Source organism: Mycteria americana, chromosome 21 (assembly GCF_035582795.1).
Source record: "Mycteria americana isolate JAX WOST 10 ecotype Jacksonville Zoo and Gardens chromosome 21, USCA_MyAme_1.0, whole genome shotgun sequence".
Lineage (NCBI taxonomy): Eukaryota > Metazoa > Chordata > Aves > Ciconiiformes > Ciconiidae > Mycteria > Mycteria americana.
Genome location: NC_134385.1, coordinates 5,442,564 through 5,461,057, shown reverse-complemented (window position 1 = coordinate 5,461,057; position 18,494 = coordinate 5,442,564). Strand labels below are relative to the sequence as shown.

At 46.3% G+C, this 18,494-nt stretch overlaps 1 protein-coding gene across 19 annotated transcripts in view; it reads right to left on the bottom strand.

Annotated features, from left to right (window-relative positions):
- The window catches only part of EPB41 (erythrocyte membrane protein band 4.1), a 96,964-nt gene that overhangs the window by 17,052 nt on the left and 61,418 nt on the right, over window positions 1-18,494 (bottom strand). For 4 of the 19 annotated variants that reach the window (XM_075522337.1, XM_075522339.1, XM_075522322.1 and 1 more), the window contains 9 exons: window positions 18,052-18,224; window positions 16,866-16,982; window positions 15,393-15,521; window positions 14,198-14,290; window positions 12,421-12,632; window positions 10,572-10,628; window positions 10,407-10,451; window positions 9,516-9,578; window positions 6,438-6,617 (listed from right to left, as the gene is read on the bottom strand). In XM_075522337.1, the coding sequence (XP_075378452.1) occupies window positions 6,438-6,617; window positions 9,516-9,578; window positions 10,407-10,451; window positions 10,572-10,628; window positions 12,421-12,632; window positions 14,198-14,290; window positions 15,393-15,521; window positions 16,866-16,982; window positions 18,052-18,224 (1,069 nt within the window). Of the gene's footprint in view, window positions 1-2,947; window positions 3,237-4,543; window positions 4,595-6,437; window positions 6,618-9,515; window positions 9,579-10,406; window positions 10,452-10,571; window positions 10,629-12,420; window positions 12,633-14,197; window positions 14,291-15,392; window positions 15,522-16,865; window positions 16,983-18,051; window positions 18,225-18,494 lie in introns of those variants that run through there. The other 15 variants (XM_075522336.1, XM_075522338.1, XM_075522323.1 and 12 more) reach the window with 14 other exon arrangements.

The window sequence follows — 18,494 nt, the reverse complement described above, 5'->3', positions numbered from 1 at the left end:
CGCAGACATCAAGGGAAAAGGGTGAAACAAGGAATCAAACAGCACAGCACCGACGTGTACGAGATACATAATGTGCAGGAACGGGATCTATGATGTGCAGGAATGAGACCTTACGTGGATTGCCACGGGGCACGTCTGTAACTCCCTTTGCCTTACAAGCAAACGGGGAAAAAAAGCAGAGGAGCGACTGGCAAAGGGGCTGGAGCACAGCGGGCACATCACTGCGACATCGAACGGAAGAGGTTTCTGTTCCTGATAAGCCACGGGCTTTCTCTGCCAGAAGAGATCATATCCACCCGGATGAATATAGATAACTGGCCTCTGAACTGCCATAGAAATATAAAGCATTTGTTCAGCTTCTTTATACTATGCAGTGATAATTATTATATAAATTCCAAAAATGTTCCTGAGCATTCTCAGAATGTAAAGTTTCAAAGGTTTTTTGCTGATGATAACCAGCCTTATCTCAAGGAAAAAAAAGAAAAAGCGAGAGAGAGACCGTTTTAATTAAGAAGTTCAAGAATTGAGTCGAAATGAGCAACACAGTGCATCTCTCATCACTCTGGGGTAAGATATCCTGAGCACTATGTTCAAACACTGCTCTGGGCAAAGATTTTTAGACTTCAGGTCCTTTGGAAGTGGTAGATAGAGCTACAGAAACCATGGCTTTGCAAAAGCCACTGGTATGGCTTCAAAGTACTTGTCGTCGGTTCAGAAAGACAGGGTGCAGTAACCTCAGCAGTGCTCAACGCAGCACCACGGCGGCGAACCCGAGCAATGGCTTTTGAAAGCAAGCAGGTGTGTGCGTAAGCGGCTCTTCTCCAGGAAATACGGACAGAAAATGGACAGAGAGAGATCAAACAACTCCTGTCCCCTCCCTCTCCACGCCAGGGTGGGGAGAACGAACGGTCCCTGTTTTTCATCATGTCTGTCCAATTTTGGGAAGGAAATTCAGCCAGAAGCATCCCCCCCGACTTCTTCCATCCTGCATCTTCTGCACAGCACGTGGCACCTCAGCATCCTTCCCCGCCTCTCCCACCTCTCCTCTCCAGGGCCCGCCTTCTCGAGAAAGTCTTCCTAAACTTCACGCCGAGCTCGACGGAGTTCACGGGCATCCCAAGGCGTGTTCCTAGGACGCAGGCACGCAGCCCACCGAGCAGCACCGACCGTCCGGCGCCTGCGCCGAGCACGCAGGCAGCAGGCAGGCCGCGCTGCCGACAGCTCTCCTTCGCACCACGGTACGCCTGTACAACAACCCAGTGACTTCTACACTTCCAACCACTGAAAGAGGAAGACTGTGTATTAAAGGCAGTGTATTAAAAAGGGAAGAATGCTTTCCAGTGAAAAATCAGCATCCTCACAAAACAAAGTCCTAAAGGCACAAACCGGTGAACTAATCGGAGCAGGTTACAAGAGTAATCAGAAAGATTCCTGCGAGATTAAAATGAAGGGTTTCACTAGCAACCTAAGTTTCTGAGACAGCATTTAGAGAGCCTCAACCTGTACACTGAGAGCAAGAGAGGCGGCTCAAGTGGCCCGTGATACACCACGGTCCTTCAGATCAGACAGCACATGCCATATTTGCCTTACACCTTTTTCCTGCAAGCTTATCTGCTAGCTTCCTAAATAACACTGTTCACACAGATACAGATCTATAAAGGGTTATAAATACACGTATTTATATATATTCACACATTTTAGTCCCTGTAATAAAGGTCTACTCCTTTCTCTCTGTGCTGCTGGAGCAGCTGCCAACACTGATGGCACTGGTGGCTGTTCTCAGAAGTAACTGTGTCTACACCAATCCTCCAGAGAAAGCAACAGAAAGCACATTACTACCGAAAGGAGAAGCGGTTGGCTCAGCTCAGTCCCGTAATTACTATATACAGAAAAGAAACCCTGTAGACACAAAGTCCCACCTTCCCTCCAGCTCGCAAACCAGTTCTGCTCAGCCCAGCTGGGCAACTCATCTTGGAGCCGACGCAGCTCAACCAGGGTAACTCGGATAAACGTGAGCATCATCCAGACATTTACATTTGTAGGCAATAAACAACAAGCGGCATGCAACAGTTTTGTTAGAGGAGTCAAAACAATCGATGGCTTTAACATTAGAAGCGTGTCCTGATGTGGTAAAGTCACCATGCTAACAGGGGAGATGCACCTTACAGGAGGTTACTCCATTCCTGTGATCCAAGCAAACATGCGTCAGTTAGTTCAACACAAATTTAAAAAAACCCCACACATCTGAAGCGCACCAAGACCACCAGATTCAGAAGAATGATTAATCTGTGTTTACAATAAATATTTCCTTGCAATGGGTTTTCTCCTATAACATGATGTATTTCCTTGGCAACGCGAATAGGGGTGCGGGAGGGAGGCTGCGATGCTTTGCAAAAGGCTTCCCCCACTGGGAAAATGAAAAGTTGCCCGACCCTGTCTCTAAGTTAACACTAACAGCGGCATTGATAATCAACACTTTTTATTTAAATGCCAATCTTAGTTTCCTAGAAAAGGAGTGGTTATGGATTAGATTCGGCAGACTGCTGTAAAGCCTCTTTTGGATCAGTATCCAATGTTCTTCAGCTTGTGAACACCTTACATGTAAAACAACAAGCTTAAAAGCAAGTCTTCAGCAATTTCTACATGAAGCCTACAGGGGCTGAAGAAGCAAACGTCTCCTCCCACGTATTTACACTCCTCGTCTGCCCTCTTACAGCGATCAGGAGCACGGTTCGGACAATTTGCTTTTGCACACTAGGAGACTTTAGAATGGACCTGGCAATCCATGACCACTCCTGCCAGGTCCCGGATCACAGCTACACAACGACACGCAGCAGGATTAACACGACGGTCGCGGGGTGTCCCTCCCTGGGACAGCGAACTACGGAGCCAAGGAAGACCAGGACAAGGAAGATGCAGCAGAGGCTACGGCCAAGAAATTCAGGAGCTTTGGTCTTGAGGTTTCAACATGACCCTGTTGCCACTCAGAGAAAGAGCAGCCACCAAACAGTCAGTGCTACGATCAGGAGAAAGGACATCATAAAGGGAATACGTGGAGAAGGAAAAATGCTAGAGTACAGCTGACACTTTTTGAGTGATTTCTGCTCTTCAGGAATTGGAATAGAAACCTTTGGAAGAGTTTCTTCACTTGCTTGCCGGGAAAAGGCTGTCTCAGTAGGTATCTCCTGCTTTTTTAGTTTGTCTTCATCCTGTACTAACAGAGGACGTTCCTGTGTCTGCTTTCGTGGTAGAAGATCAAGAAAGACAGAGAGAGATGAACAAAAATGACAGATGGAAAGTGCCCAAAATGGTACTTAGAGGTGTGCAAAGCGTTAGGACAGCCTTCCTCTCAACATAAAGATAAACTGCTCTGGAGAGCAGAGCCGCTGGTGGCTTGGGTCGCACCAGCCTTAGAGCTACAGAACCTAGTCCTCTCTGCAGAGCTCATGAACATCTGCATCAGGATCGCGCCTGTTTTGTCACAAACCTCTGCATCACGATCAGCCGTGTTTTGTGCCTGCCCTCACAGAAAAGCGTACGCTCAAAACGTACTGAAGTGTTTTGGAATTGGAATGGTTGAGAAAAAAAAGCTTGAGGCATTAGAAATAGAAATGGCGTAGTACAAAATGTGGTCTCTGACAGCTTCCTATTCTACAGTGCCCTTAAAAAATAGCGTTTGTTAATATCGTTGAACATCCAACTGCAGTGCAGATACAAAATGCTTTTTCAAAGTTCTCACGACAGTATCAAAATTTCGATTGTTTTGAAAATTCTACTGGAACAAGTGAAAAATTGTTACATCTTAGAAATCCCGAGGGTGGGACAGGCAGGATGGCAGTAGGAGCGTTGCAAACTCCTTAAATTTTGCTCTGCATTTTAGCACTTTTGTTTCTGGAGTCTAAAGAAGGTAAAAAACCAGAACGAGCAAATCATCACGTAGGATCATGCAAGGGCTCTAGCGCTTTCATTGAAGAAAGAAAAGATTGTGGGGAATGTTGCTGTTCAGTAACTCTCCATCCCTTTAGTTTGCCAGACCTGGTCAAACCCAAGTGCACCTAGGAGAGGAAAAACTTGGCTCTAAGCTCTCTCAGTTGAGCTAGCCTCCTTTGATCAGTGCGGTATTTTGGGACTGGTTCTTTGCACACCCCTAAGTGATGAGTATTGGGGAGAAAGTAGCTGGGAGACTGGGCAGCAAAAGAAAATATAAAATGCAAGAGTAACATGATCATTAAAACAAAAAACGGAAAGAAAGACAACATAAAAAGAACAGGGTACCGTTAAACTTTCATAATTGCTTTTCTCTCCGAATACACGGTTATATCTTTCATGCAGCTTTTTCGAACCAGCCATGCACCAAAATAAGCAAAATTGAAAGCTGCAAAAGCTGCAGCAGTGCAAAAGTCCTCTTGGTGTGAGTTATGAAACTACTTCATGTAGCCAAAAGAAAAAAATGTTATCCAGCAGCTGCTGTTGAGTTTTTGCTTGGTGCCATTGCAATAGCAAAAGTCTGGTTCAGAAGCACATATCAGAACCGCAGCTTTACCTCAAGCCCACCAACCTGTCTCTCAGAAGATAGGACAGTGACTTTCTTGACCTGGACACACAAAGCGTGTTAAGGTTCAGTTGTCTTGCAATAAAACATATAGGAACAGCAGAAAAGCAGCCCCTGGCAGAATACCCTTTGGCCACTACAGCAGGGTGAAGATACCACCACGGACAGGAGAAACAGGATTGCTTTGCATCGTGATTTACCATCCTTAAACACGTGCAGGTGAAGGAGAACACCCTCCCCAGTAGATGCCCGGCGAAGATGCATTTCTGGAAGTTCACAGCAGAACGTGTCCACCTCGGAGCAAGACCACTTCAGAGAGGATCACATTAAGAGGGAATTTCCAGAAATGCAAATCCAGGGCTGACACCAATCCTTGCAGTGCTGCGGACCACTGCAGCCTTAGATGGGGAAAGCCCACACCATCCAGCTATCGAGAACAGCAGCCCCCCCGAGACCTCACATGCAGTCACCATGCAAGAAATTCTTCCTAATAACCAAGAATATCATTCTTGAACTGTAGTTGTGGAGCATGAGAGCCCCTGCTCTATCCCACCCGCACATCCATAAACCACGTGGCACCGTGGGCAGAGCTCTGCATTGCTCTGCTGCCCAAATCCCTGCAGGATTTACATTGAGACTCAGCAACGAAAGAGGAAAGTCCATCATGTGTTAAACAGGGTAATTCCAAGGATAACGATCAACCCCAATTAGTTGATTTTGGGGGGTTTTGTTTTTCTAATGGGGTGAGGGGGAAAAGCCCTATAATTGTCATGGCTTTTCTCTATGCTTTGAGGAACCTGTAGTAAACCTGGCTGTTAAAACCCCTTGTACCTGTTCTGATAACCCTCCCTCCACTGCAAGATTATTTCTGTTTAAAAAGTTATCTCCCTTGCAGTGGGTTGAAGATGAAATGCAAGCTTATCTGGAGCACTGTGGGCAGGAAGGGGAGAAGCTAGGCTTAAACCAGGAGAGACTCTACGACTGCCGCCACTGCAGCCAGGATGCAATTTTCCAGTTGTAATGAAAAATCGCATTTATTATTTAAGAGACTTATTACCACGGGCTCTAACTACAGTTTTACTCACAAGCTTCAAGTCTGAGCCAGGTAACGCCAATATTAAACAGAGAAGCTGTCTGTTATCCAAGAAGAAACCAGTTGGCAGACAGATCTCTGCTGCTCCAACTCAGTTTCTTTGAAAAATTACCTTTTTAAGGAAATTAGCAGGGAAACTGTGGATGTATGTGGCTACTAACATACAGACACTGTTCCTGTAAGGAGAAAGATTTCCATCACGTATGAACAGCCCTGCTGTAGCCACCTGAGGAGTCTTCTTGAAGTCTCCACAGCAGATCAGCACCTGCAGATCTTAACGCAAGACTAAACCCAATGACATAGTGGATTAACTGGCGAATAAACTGACTTCTGAAAATTGATACCATCCTAGTGCTTCTCTACTGGGTTATCTGCAATATTATCTCTGAAGTAATAATTCCCTTTTATTTAGGTGTTTGGGTTTGGTTTTTTTTTTTCCCCCACATATCGGGGAGATGCATCCCCTGGGACCAGGAATAAGCCAGTCCCCAAAACAGCCATGAGAAGTATACCCTAGCATCACGGATGACGACAACGCTAGGAAAAGAGGCATCAAAACCAGGTGAAGAATTCCTGCATTCCTCTCTACCAACCCCCCCCCCCCATTTTTATGACACTACAACTAAAGCATCAATTCTCTCAGAGACCGTTATACACGTTAAAAGTCAGTATTAACTATTAAAACTCAAAATAACCAAAAACTAAGGGGAGCTGAGGCTGAATCCTAGGTTGCAAAGCTGTCCCTCGGACCAGTGCAGTGCACCGACACCCACGCGCCGCCAAGGTACTCACTCCATCCGCTCCCGTGGGAATCTGCCCGTTGACGTTGAGGGTTCGGAAAGGGGAGTGAGCGGACAAGCGTTTGTCCCATTCACTCGGCCGAGGCTCCGGGACAGACTCCATAAAGTTCTTCTTCAACTCACTGATGTTGGCGTGATGCTTCTTTATTTCTTCTTGGGTCTTATCTAGATCCTATCAGTAAAAGGACAGGATAAATGAAGAGACATGGAGGTGACACCTGCCATTGCCTAGGCTGCCGCATAGCAAAGCCGCACTCAGCAGAGTTGTTGCCGACTTCCATCGATTGTGCTCACACTGCAAACACACAAAGGGAACGTCCTCTCTCCTCTTTCCTCTTGTATTAATTGGGATAAACTGCGATCGGCACAGAGTAGGGTCTCCTCCAGGAGCGGGACGTGCCATCGGTTCATCTCAAGCGACCCCAAAAGAGACGCCAGCTGAGGTGTAATCTCACGGGTTTTCCCCATATGGGATTTTTTTAAGTTGCAAGACTATGTTTGTTTGGGTTATTTAATTTAATGCCTTTAAATTGGGTGGGGTTGCTTTCTTTTCCCTCTGCTAGCCTGAATATTCACGGGTATAAATGCAATTAGTGTTTACGAAAATGTTTTCCCAATTTTATTTATTCTCTTTATTTATTCTCATCCTACCAGGAATTATCTTTGGTCCCAGAATACCCCCATTACCTTTTTTCCCCCCTCTCATCTCATCCCTCCAGGAGCTACCACTGGAGGTTTTAGACTTTTGAAATGAAGATGAGATGACAGCCCTCTAAAATCGACGGGAGAATTGACTTTATGCCGGATCAATCAAGAAAATCCTGCTAAAATTCTTCATCTGGAAAAAGCCAGATTTCCACTCTGAAATGCCAGTTTACAGCATAAATGCACAGCCTTCAAGGCAAGTCAGCTCTCTTCAACTTGTTTAAAAGCAAAACAGAGTTTGTTGAAAACAAAGCTTTTGCATAAAATAGGCTTAAGCCAAACAACAACTTTTCTGGACAGTGCCAAAAAGCAGCAAGCCTCACCCGTCAGAAAGGGGGAAATTAAGGTCAGTAAAAGCATCACTGGGAAATTTCACTATTTTTGTGCTTTTAGTTGGTACTCGGCCCATGGATTTTAGAAGATGGGAGAGCAAATGCATCCCTAAAGGAGGATCCCCCCCAAATATCTGCGTCCCTGCAGCTTACCCAGCACACACCACCCTCCCTCCGCAGGGCTATAGCCCCAAATGCCTCATTAACAACATTTGCTCTTTTTGGCATGGTTCTGGGGAAAAAAAAACTAGTTTTGGCATCCGTCCTGGATGAAAGCACAAGGCAAGTGCCTGCTAGTTAGAAAAAAAAAAAAAAGCACAAATAAGTCTGCTGAGGACTCCAGGGTAAAGCCCTGCCCGGGTCCAGGAGTCCTACAGCTGCTCCTGGTTTAGAGAAGAGAGAAAGACCACCTTGGCTATCCACCACTGCGCAAGAGCTGGTCCCGGGAGGGTTTGCAGAGAAGCTACAGCCACGAGGAGCTACATGGAGCCACAACGGGTCTTGAAAGCATCTGGAGGAACAAGCTCGCTAAGCGTTAATGCTTTTCCTCCTGTTTTGCCCTTTTTGTAAGAACACAGAGCGCGGGTTATCGAGCACGGAGCGCTAAAAGGCTTTCAATAAAATCAAGCGGCAGCTTCGGGGGTGTGAGGTCTGCTGGAAACACATCTGATCTGCCAAATGCATGGATTAAAAAAAAAAAAAAAAAAAAAAAAGGAATAAAGGGGGTGAACTGCTGGGCTCAGCCCTTTTCTAGGGGAGGGCTGGACACCTGCAACAGAACTGGTGGGGAGGGCAGCGGAGAGGGAACGGGCTGGAGAAGGGGCTGGGTGCCAGAGCCAAGTATTGCACTAACAGGAAAAAGGGGTTTAGAAGCAATGAAAAAGCTCTGTTTGGGGTTGGGGAGATGGAGATGCTCGAGTTGGGCGAAAGAAAGCAACAGGCACAGTCTTCGCAGTGCTCCGGCGGCGGCCGAACCCTGCCCGTCGTGCCGCAGACCCTTCGCTCGTGGCCGAAAGCTTAAGTTGTAGCAGTCCAAAAAAAAAAAAAATTAAAAAAAAAAAAAAAAACCAAAACCAACCAAACCACCCAAAAGCTGCAAAACTTTTAAAACTGAGATTAGGAGAAGGCAGTTAGTACACTTCAATTGCAAGAGATACCAACAGGGAAACCCTATCAGCTGCTGGTGCTGCAATTTTGAGTAGAAACACATAACACAGAGTATCTGAAGCCACAAAACATCTTCCGTAACACAGTGTATTAAAAAAAAAAAATATATGATTGGCATGGTCTGTTCTGAGACCGTGCTTGGGCGAAACCAAGTGTAAAGGGCTGCCAAAGCCGAAGGGAATGGCTGTACGCAGAGGGATGAAACGGCTTCTCGCCCGCTCGCAAGCCATGGCCATCGAGCCCCGCATCAGCTCCAAAAGGACCTGGCGCCCATGCAGGATGGGGCCCGGGGGAGCGTTAAAGATGCTGCAAGGCAAGCGAGCACTGCGAGGAGGATTGCAACGTTGCAACATCGCTGCAACGCCGGCAGCAATGTCCGAAAGGAGGACTCGCTCCTCTCTGAAGCAACGCGGACATTGCGGTGGCCTGAACGCCATGGAGGTGACAATTTCACCTGCAGCTCATCCTGAATTTTGTATTTTCACAGACTGTCTTTTCCTCCAGGAAAATAACTTATTTCAAGCAAGGAGAAACTTGTAAATGAGCCCCCTGCCACGATTCATGCCAGTGTGAGCACCCAGCGGGTCCAAGAGCAGACCTGAGCACGCAGCTCTGCCAATCGTATATTTTGGGTAAGTATGAGAGAATGAAAGTCAGAAGAGGCAGAAGGAAGAATGCCTGCACATCGTCATGTTTACTGTCACCATGCAAAAGCGTATTTAAAAAAAAAATAAAATAAAATAAAGGTCTTTCATGCAACAGCATGCAAAAACAAAGGCAGCGGCAGAAGAGGAAGAAAAAAGTTCAGCGCAGATGCAGAAGGTCTAGGCAAACGCAACTGAAAAAAGCTTCAAGTTCATACAAACCTCCAACATTAAATTGCTATGCCTGATATAAATGTTTTCACCATCTAGCCTCTTTGATCTTTTCTGTGAAAATGAAAGAAAAGGGGGAAACAAAACAAAAAAAAAAAAAAAAGAAAAGCACAAAAAATTAAAATGTTGTTCTTGCGGGATTGACAAATTGGCAAATTAAAAAAGTTAACTCAACGTTGGGAGCGCAGCGCTGTGCCAGTGTGGGGTGGGGACCCAGCCGCAGGGACCCGGCGTGGGGCCACCACCAGGAAATGGGGCTTCTTGCTCATGGAGAATGGGGAAATGCAATGAGTCCTTTAAAGAGACAGCTCCCAGGGGTTCATCGGCTTTCGCCTGGATTTGTATCGCTCACCACAAAGAGAGAGTTTACCAGTTTTCTGTGGAAGCCTTGCACGAAGTTCATATTCCTGACAGCGATGCATGCCCGAGGCTGTACTGCCTGGTGTAACCTTTACAAGGTCTCAGTGTGCACAGTAACTATGTCTTAACCACCTTTCCCAGCTTGGATATGTCCCCTATTACTTAATCAATACAAAAAAAGCATTATCCTTTTTTTTTTTTTTGCATTTCCTGCAATGCACACTATACAGTTTTCTTTGGTTTCTAACTGAATTTGTTACAGAGAAGATAAATTTTACAAATCAAACCAACTCTGTTCCTCTCGAACATTCAACATGCATAATTTTAGCAATCAAGACTGCCTATGGGACAAAAAGCTATTAATCTTAAAATCAAATATTTGATAGTTGCAGTTTAAAAAAAAAAAAAAAAAAAAACCCAACCCAAAGCACATGAAGAAATTGGAGCACTGTCTTTTTAAACAGGTTGCAGATGCATGAATGACATGGCAAATTTGTTTGGTGAAAGTGTAAAATGGCTAACCTTCCTCATTCTTATCAGTTCTTCCTCTTTTTCTGCAGGCTGCTGCTGTTAGGCAGTGATAAAAAAAAAAAGAAAAACGTTGTTGGTTCATTTAACTACGTTGAACCTCACTGTATAACCTTAAAAAAAAAATGTGAGCAACCTAGCTGAATTATTAGCACAAACCTGGGGCTGGTCACCATTCGTAGTGGGTACTGTGACCTCAGTGTGCGTTTTCCTCACCTACATTTAAGAAATAAATTGGTAAAAACATTTCTTGTTAGTAGACTTGTTTCAAGAGACCATTTAGTTTCAAAACACAGCTGCATAAAGTTGGTTTTGAAATGCTGGGTGAACATGCAAAAACCAACATGCAGTCCTCGGGAAAGAGTTAATGACACCGCAGCTCTCCGACAGTCTGTTAGTTAACAGCAGGTTTACAATAATTCCTTCAGCTTGAGAATTATTTGCATTTGAAACCAGTGCTCTCCAGTGCTTCCGCAGACGGGCTTCCCACTTGCATTAGCTTTGCCAGGCAACGTTTTCGAATTTCATTTACAGCTGGATCTCCCAGTGAAATCCGCACCAAAAGCAACGTGCTCAAATTAACATAGACCTTCTCAAAAACAGAGCGTTATTTGTTATGCGCAGGTATTAGGTTCACAGAGTCAGTATGAAGAGACCTATCTACAAAATTACGCCTAACATCACTAATTAAGTTCTTTACTGTCCATAAGTAGAGAGCCAAGATTGTCCTAACACTTCAAGGAAAGTATTTTAGGGAAAATGGATTGCCAAATACTCTGAAGGCGAAAGCATCGCTGGGTGTTAAAAGAAGTGATGCAGCTACATGTGAGAAACAGGGTAAATTTGGCACGTTCAAATCCACAATTTCCTCCCACATCTACATTTAAAGAAAAACAAAAATCCAATGTTTAAGCATTTAGGAAAAAAATCCTGTAATAAGTGGGATGGGATGAATAAAATTTACTTGTTCTCAGTTCAATGCTAGGGAGGGTGAGCAGCCGTGCGGGAACAGCATTACAGGAGCTCTGTGCCACGATGCACACTCCAAAGTGCCATCCTGAAGATCTCTTCAGCATTTTCATTTAAAAATTACAGGTCACACAGCAATCGTCCTTTCTTCACCTCCATCTCCCAACCTTAATTAACAGTGATCTCCCCTGGAGTATGTCATAGAAGACCCACTGCGTGATATGTTATAGCAAAAACGTGGCTCCAGTAATGCTGAGACCAGCTAAATATTCAGAGCAATGTGAAAATTGTATCTCGAGGCATACACCTCTGCTGCAACACTGGAAGGTTTCAGTCAATAAGATTTGCAGAATATTAAGGACGCTGTAATATGAACAATAATTTTTCACATTATTTTCACTTAGGAGAACAATACACACAGATCAACATCAGCAGAGTTCTCAGACATTTGTAAAAAGCTCAAATAATGTTTTTAAAAAAATCTTTTAAACAATAAACCCCCCCAAGGTCTCAACAGTGCCATTCACAACTAAAGTTTTAGTCCCGTTTGCAGAAACATATTAACAAGCTCTCCCAGAGAAAGCCTATCAATGTAAAAAACATTTGCATTCAGACGCTGGGCTGCGGAGCAGATCCCTATCACTGATTTCACTGGAATTGCTCCTGCTGTCGTACCAGGAATCAGCAGAGACAGCTTAGCAATGGGTGAGCTCTAAATTCAATTACCGTGAACTTCTGTGCAATTCTTGTCAGCTTTTTCATCCAGATATCAGTAAGTTGCATTTAGTTTGATGGCAACCACCAAAACCCAGCTGCCCTGGACCTCCTCCTTCCTTGCACCCGCAGGGGCAGGGCTGGGATCTCCCTGGGACCCAGAGCCCCATACCTCCCTCCCACCCGATGCCTGGGCGAGGAATAAACCCCTCGCTGCCCGGGAGAGGAAGGCACACAGAGCCGCTGCTCTGGGGCGGCTTCCAGAGCCGATGCCCCAGCCCGGCACGAGCACAGCCTCTTCCAAAGAGCCTCTGGTCTGACATACCTTTGATGCATCGGCTGGCTCCGGCTTGGCTTTCTCCGGTGGGATTTCTTCACGCCTCACATCGGGTTTCGCTGCTTCCTTTTCTACTTTAGAGGCAGCGACCACGTCCTTCGCGTTGGGCTTAGCTGGGACCGGTTCTGCAGCGTGGGTCTGAGCGATGGCCGGGGCAGAGGTGGGACGGGGACTCCTCTCGGGGGTAATCACGGCCACTGCTGAGGATGGGGGAGAGACAGACAGCGACAAGGTTCAGAGCGGGCAACGTCTCTAAAGCGCCAGGCAAAGTCTTTCCAAATTACAGTGCTGTCGCTTAAAAAGAAAGGAAGGAGGAAGGAAAAAAAGGGAAAAGAAATAAAAGTGTTGAGCAAAGCAGCTTGTGCATTTAGTACGGGAAAGTTGTGATTATTTTCCTTATGGTTTAAATAAAATAAAATAAAATAAAAAACCCCACAACAGATGGTTTACAAAAAGCAAGCTTGCACTCTGCAGAGAAGCCACACCAGAAAGGCAAACCTATTTTTGACACTGTGCCATCGATTTCTGGGTCCTTCACATACAACAAGCACAGAAGTCCATCCCAATGCAGCCATTAAAATAGAAACACTTAGAGCTGTGGTGGGTTCTTGCCTCACTGGCATGTCCTCAACCAGAAGCGGATGGTTTCTGGAAGGGCAACACAGGTTTCCCCTCATCTCCCCAATCTTTTCAGCAATTCAGGCAAAAAAAACCCCAATCAACAGGCATTGCTCTATAAAACTTTACAGCCACTTCCAGGTGGGTTTCAAAGCAGGCTGAGGCTGCGCGTCCGAGACGGGTATCTCCTGCGGCAGCCCAAGGCACCACTGCGAGGAGATACCCCGCATCTCCAGATCAGTGACGGTGCAGGAATGGATAGCATGCTGCCAACAAATCATCTTTCCAGGGAAGGATGACAGTCTTAAATACAAGCACTAGGTACACACAAAATCAACTGCCTACTCTTTCCTTCGGTTCCTGATTTCCCAGACAGTTCCCGATCCCTGAAAAGCGTGACACCCCCCAAATATTCAAGCCAATACTGTGTGACAAAGCAAGCCCCCATTAATTCACTGTGTGTACCTATAGACACAGTAAGCTATTTAGTTGTCCTGGTGTTGGTTTTTATGGCCGTTCCACTAAAAATATACCTAGTCACCTGAAATAATTTCTTTGACGTGGTCTCATATTCCTAAAGTCACAGTTTATGCAGCAAAGGTGACACTGTGTAACCCCCCCCAGCCAACGCTAGGTTACTAGTGTCCATCCAGCTAGTCAAAGACACTAGAAAATTTGGTGTTAAAAAAGAAATAGTAATTTTCAGTAATTTCTCAGTAAGAATTCCTGTTCCACTGAAAAGATAACTGCATCTCATCTGTGTGTACAAAACGTGTGCAGAACAAAGTGTCCATGTGGCCAAAAACATACAAGATGGAGGGGCAAAAAAGAACCTGATTATTCAGAGGCTGAAATTACACTTTTAAGACAAACTCCTAGACACCACGTCTTGCTGAAAATCCACACTAAGACCCCAAACCACCACCACCATCTCCGTTATCTTCCCCCCGCTTCGGCACAGCAGTTCATTTCTGTGAGCCAGACACTGTGTTATCCTTTCGGAAGGACAACCAGTGCCGTGTCCCGGTGTCGTTTATGCCACAGAAGCGGTGACAGCCGCCGGGGAGGTTGTAGAGAGGGACGGTGAGATGGCAGGGACAGTCGGGATTAGGAGGATGCCGGGCGTGCCAAGCCCTCGTGGTGGTACCTGGCTCCTGCGGGACCGGCTCTAGCTCGCTCATCACCACCATCTTTTCTTCTTCAATTGGGCTTATCTCAACATTGCCAAGAGCACGTTTGGCTAAAAAAAAGTTATGCAGGTGTTAAAATGCCACCTCAAAGATCAAGTCGCAAAGGAAATACTGCCATCAGTAAATCCGCAAGGCCACCTCTCTTTAGGGACTCCTGCTTCTCTCACAGCGCTTCAGAGCATCAAGACGTGGGGGAAAAATCATAAAAGACCCTAGGCTTTTCCTTTGATATTCAGCAATGAGTTCTGTGCTGTCCAGAACTGCATTATTTTAGTTGTATTTTCTTGATTTACCACCTTTAGTTATTTTGACACATGATGATTTAAATGCAGTAAAGAGCGCTGCCCCAAAATATGAGATTTAAAATACCAATCACCATCACCCCAGCGAAGAAAACAGTCCCTACTGGGAACAAAAGTGTCAAGAGGAGAAAAAAGTGCAGGAGGTGAATGAAAAGAAGGGGCGGCTGCAGCAGGAGACCCCTGGTTGTGCTCGGGTCTGACGCTGGCCGCTGTCTGCTCTGCTGCAGCCCACCCCATGGAATGGGGTCTCCTCAAGTCTAAGTACAGGGGCTGGTTTAGTGTTTTTCAGAATATTCAAGAAAACGGGTGACGTTCCCAGTTACCTCCCTCCACAGCTTCAGTCTCCTCTTCCTGCAACGACTAACCAGCTCTGCTTTTAATTATCATTAGGGTGTATCTGTCTGCAGCAGTGAAGTTGCTCTGAAAAAAAAACCCAACTAGGGAAGAAGCTGGCTCCCTAGCGAAGAAAAACAGCAGAGTGCAGGTGACCTCCAGCAGTCCTGGAGCACACAACCTGATTTTCAGGCACCGCACGTTCCCACAGCTCAGGAGAACGAACCTTACAGGAAGGGACAGTAACAGAGGAGCGTTAAAAGGCCATTGCACACTCATTTCAACACGCAGGCACACAGCCAAGCCACGGCACGGCACCTCCTCATCTCACCCCAGTAAAGCAGCGCTCGCGTATGACAGCACGCTTGCAAAGCCAAGTGTGATTTTAATGGCAACGAACACCACCGCAAACGATGCAACACCTCTGTCCTACAGCACTGCATCACTGCAACCCAGCAGGTCACAGCACGGGCGGCCGCGGGAGCCGCACCGATGCCAAACGCCGCTGCAGCTGTACCTGACCGCGTCTGCAACGGCTCCGGTAACTTTGGCTTGGCAACGGGAACCTTAACCACCTCTACCTTCTCCTCCTCCTCTTCCTCCTCTGCAATGGGTTTCATTTCAAAAGTTTCAAGAGCGTGTTTGGCTAGAAAGAGGTTTGCATGCGTTAATAGAGCGGTTGGAGAACCACACGGACACAGGATGGTCGCCGCAGCAGAGGAAAGAGTGAGAGGAGATCCCTCTCCAAGGCAGTGGCTGAGAACAGCAAGGAGGTTTTTAAACCAGGCAGCTTAATAGTAATTTTTCAGCACGCAACTGCGTACCAGTCTTTCTAGTGCTGCCAGGCCCAACTGTGTATTGGATGAGAGGGGAAAAAACAACACAAATAAGCTTTGCAGGCACCTCGCCCAGGCAGGGATACGTGGGGACACGCGAGCGGCTCTCGAGTGCAGTACCAGGACAGGCTCTGCCTGCAAAGTCTGGGGAGATGCAGGTGCTGGCTCGTAAAATCCAGGAAAAGCTCACCCAGGCTCCTCTAGATAAACACCTAGATAAAAACTAGCAGCTTTAATTAAATGTACTTGAGTGATCAAATCTAAAAACTAAGAACATACAGCCATCTATCCTGGTGTCTTAAATGTTAATTCTCCACCTTCTGTTTTCACAGCATCAGGCTCTCCCTGCCAGGCGATGCTGACTAGCGAGAATTCAAGGCAAGACAGTGGTGGGGAGACAGTCTGCCACATTACTTTATGAAAGCTTGGTCTAGATTTCATACCAGACAAACAGTCATGTCAAAAGCGCACCGTAAAAAAAATCAGGGTGGAAGAAGGGAAGCGGAGCAGTACCCAATGCGCTTGCATACGAAATATCTCCAGCCCTAATGCACCACAGGCGTTCGCTATTTAAGTGATGAAGACTGCAAATATGGGACACCACCTCTGCTGTGATATGCTTATTAGTACTCAGGTATGCTGTTGTACCTACACGCCTCTTAAGGGCACTAATATTTATTAATAGTACTTATCTTAAGAGAAATATAAGCTCCATGTAGCAAAATGGGCGGCATTTCTCAAACCACCAAAAAAACCCAGAATAGGCTTAAAAAATGGCAAGCAGGTCCCGGGATGAAGAATTTCAGAAGCTTTACAAGAAGTTTCAAGATCAAACTTTAAAAGTTTTCTAATCCACATTTAGAAAAACACCCAAATTTAATCAGGAGACAGTTCTCAAGTGCCAGCACATCCTACACTTTTTCCCCACCTCCCCGCAAGAATTACAGTCTAACAAGGGTGCAAGGTGGAAATTTAAGGAGTCTCCCAGAGCCGGGGCTCTGCTGGGCTGTCTGTCCTCTGACTGTGAAACTCTTCTTGCAAAGAAACGAAAAAGAAAGCCGCCAGATTTGGTGAAACTTTGAGTTGTCAGGAACAAGCATGTAAAGGATAGGAAAGGCGCTGCAGAAGAGTTGTAGCCACCACCACAGCTATACCTGGCTTCTCTCGGATCTGATCCACGGGTTTTGGTTCGGGAACCTCAACCACCACCACCTCCTCCTGCTTCTCTTCCTCTACGGCTCTGAACTCAACTTTTTGAGTCGCACGTTTAGCTGAAGAAACGGGGCACATGTTAACGACTGCCCACACAGCAGATGGAAAAAGGCTGAAGACTTCAACGGGGACAGAAGCATTACATTCACAGGCTGCTCTTTTCCAAGCTCTGACATTTGGGTGCGGGATTGAGCAGGACTCATCTGGGGTCATAATGGTCTACAGGGCATGGCCAAGGGGCAACCAACAGCGCTGGTCCCCTCGCCTCCATGCATCGTGCCTGGGTAACTTTGCATGCCCGGACAGCAGGCAAGCAGGCGTTTTGCTTTGCTGTGGGACGGAGCTCAAACCAAGCAGCCCTTTCCCTCCCGGCTCTGAGGCATGAAGCCCGGGCTCGGGGTGTTGCTGAGCCCTGTAAACCCATGCCAGGAGCAGGGGCAGCCAGGCTGCTGCTAGCCACGGGGCACTGGGGCAGCCCTGCTCCCTCCTGGGTTGCAGCACGACCTCGGGGCTCAAAGCAACGCTGTTCTTGCTCCATCAGGTGCCCTTGGTGCAAAGGGATGCTCCCCTCGGCCCTGGATCCTAATTTTACAAGCACCTCATGATCCAGATCAAGGGGAGCAAACTTAGGCACTCCCCCTTCCATGCCTCACCTCCTCTAGCCTGCTGCTATCCGGCTCTTTTAAAAATGTCAGGGACAAGCCCACCTGATCAATATGCCACAAACTTCAACATTTAACAGACGCTGAAGAGGTTTCAAACAGTTGTGGCAAAAAATCTCCCTCTCAAGGAAAACTATGTAATTTAAAGAAGCTACATTAAACAAAACAAATCCTTGAATAGCTTAATCCCTGATTTGCTAAAAGGAAAATGCGTTGAGATTGAATGAGGAAACACCTTTACAACCAGAACTTTGCCGTAAGCCTTCAGCACCCACCTACATGCTTTTTGCCAGTCAGTTCTTGCTAGTACTACTATTGGTTTGCATTTTATATCCAGGTCTTGTATTAAAGTGAGAAGTTATGCCTTTTTTTTTTTTTAAAGCAGGGAATATAAGTAGTATTTAAGGAGTTTTTCAGCATCCTGCAGAATCCAGCCACAAAGAGGGAAGAGGGACGAGACGCTCACCTCCGTCGAGGCTCCTGGAGGCTCGCTTACTTGCCGTCCGCTCGAACTGCGGAGCGGGTCGGTCGATCAAGGCACTCGCCTGCCTCGTCTGCGCCTGCGTCCGGCCGCTGTAGCGGAACTTGGAGCCCAGCGCCAGGAACCTGCTCTTCGGGATGGCCTCGGTGGAAGTCAGCCTGAAAACCACACGCATGATTTAAAAATCATAACTCCAGATCTAGGAAGCGGCAGGTAAAGAGAAATTAAAATACAAATTAAAGGAGCCTCTGCAGACGCTTGATTAACAAAACAACATACACTAACAACAAGCCCCACATCTACATAAGCTAGAAGACCTCTGGCTTATGTATCTTACGAAGCGGAAGCTGCCTACAAATTTATTGCAATATAAACACTTAATGTCTCTGCAACCACTTCACTCCAATTTTTGTGAAACACCAAGGAAC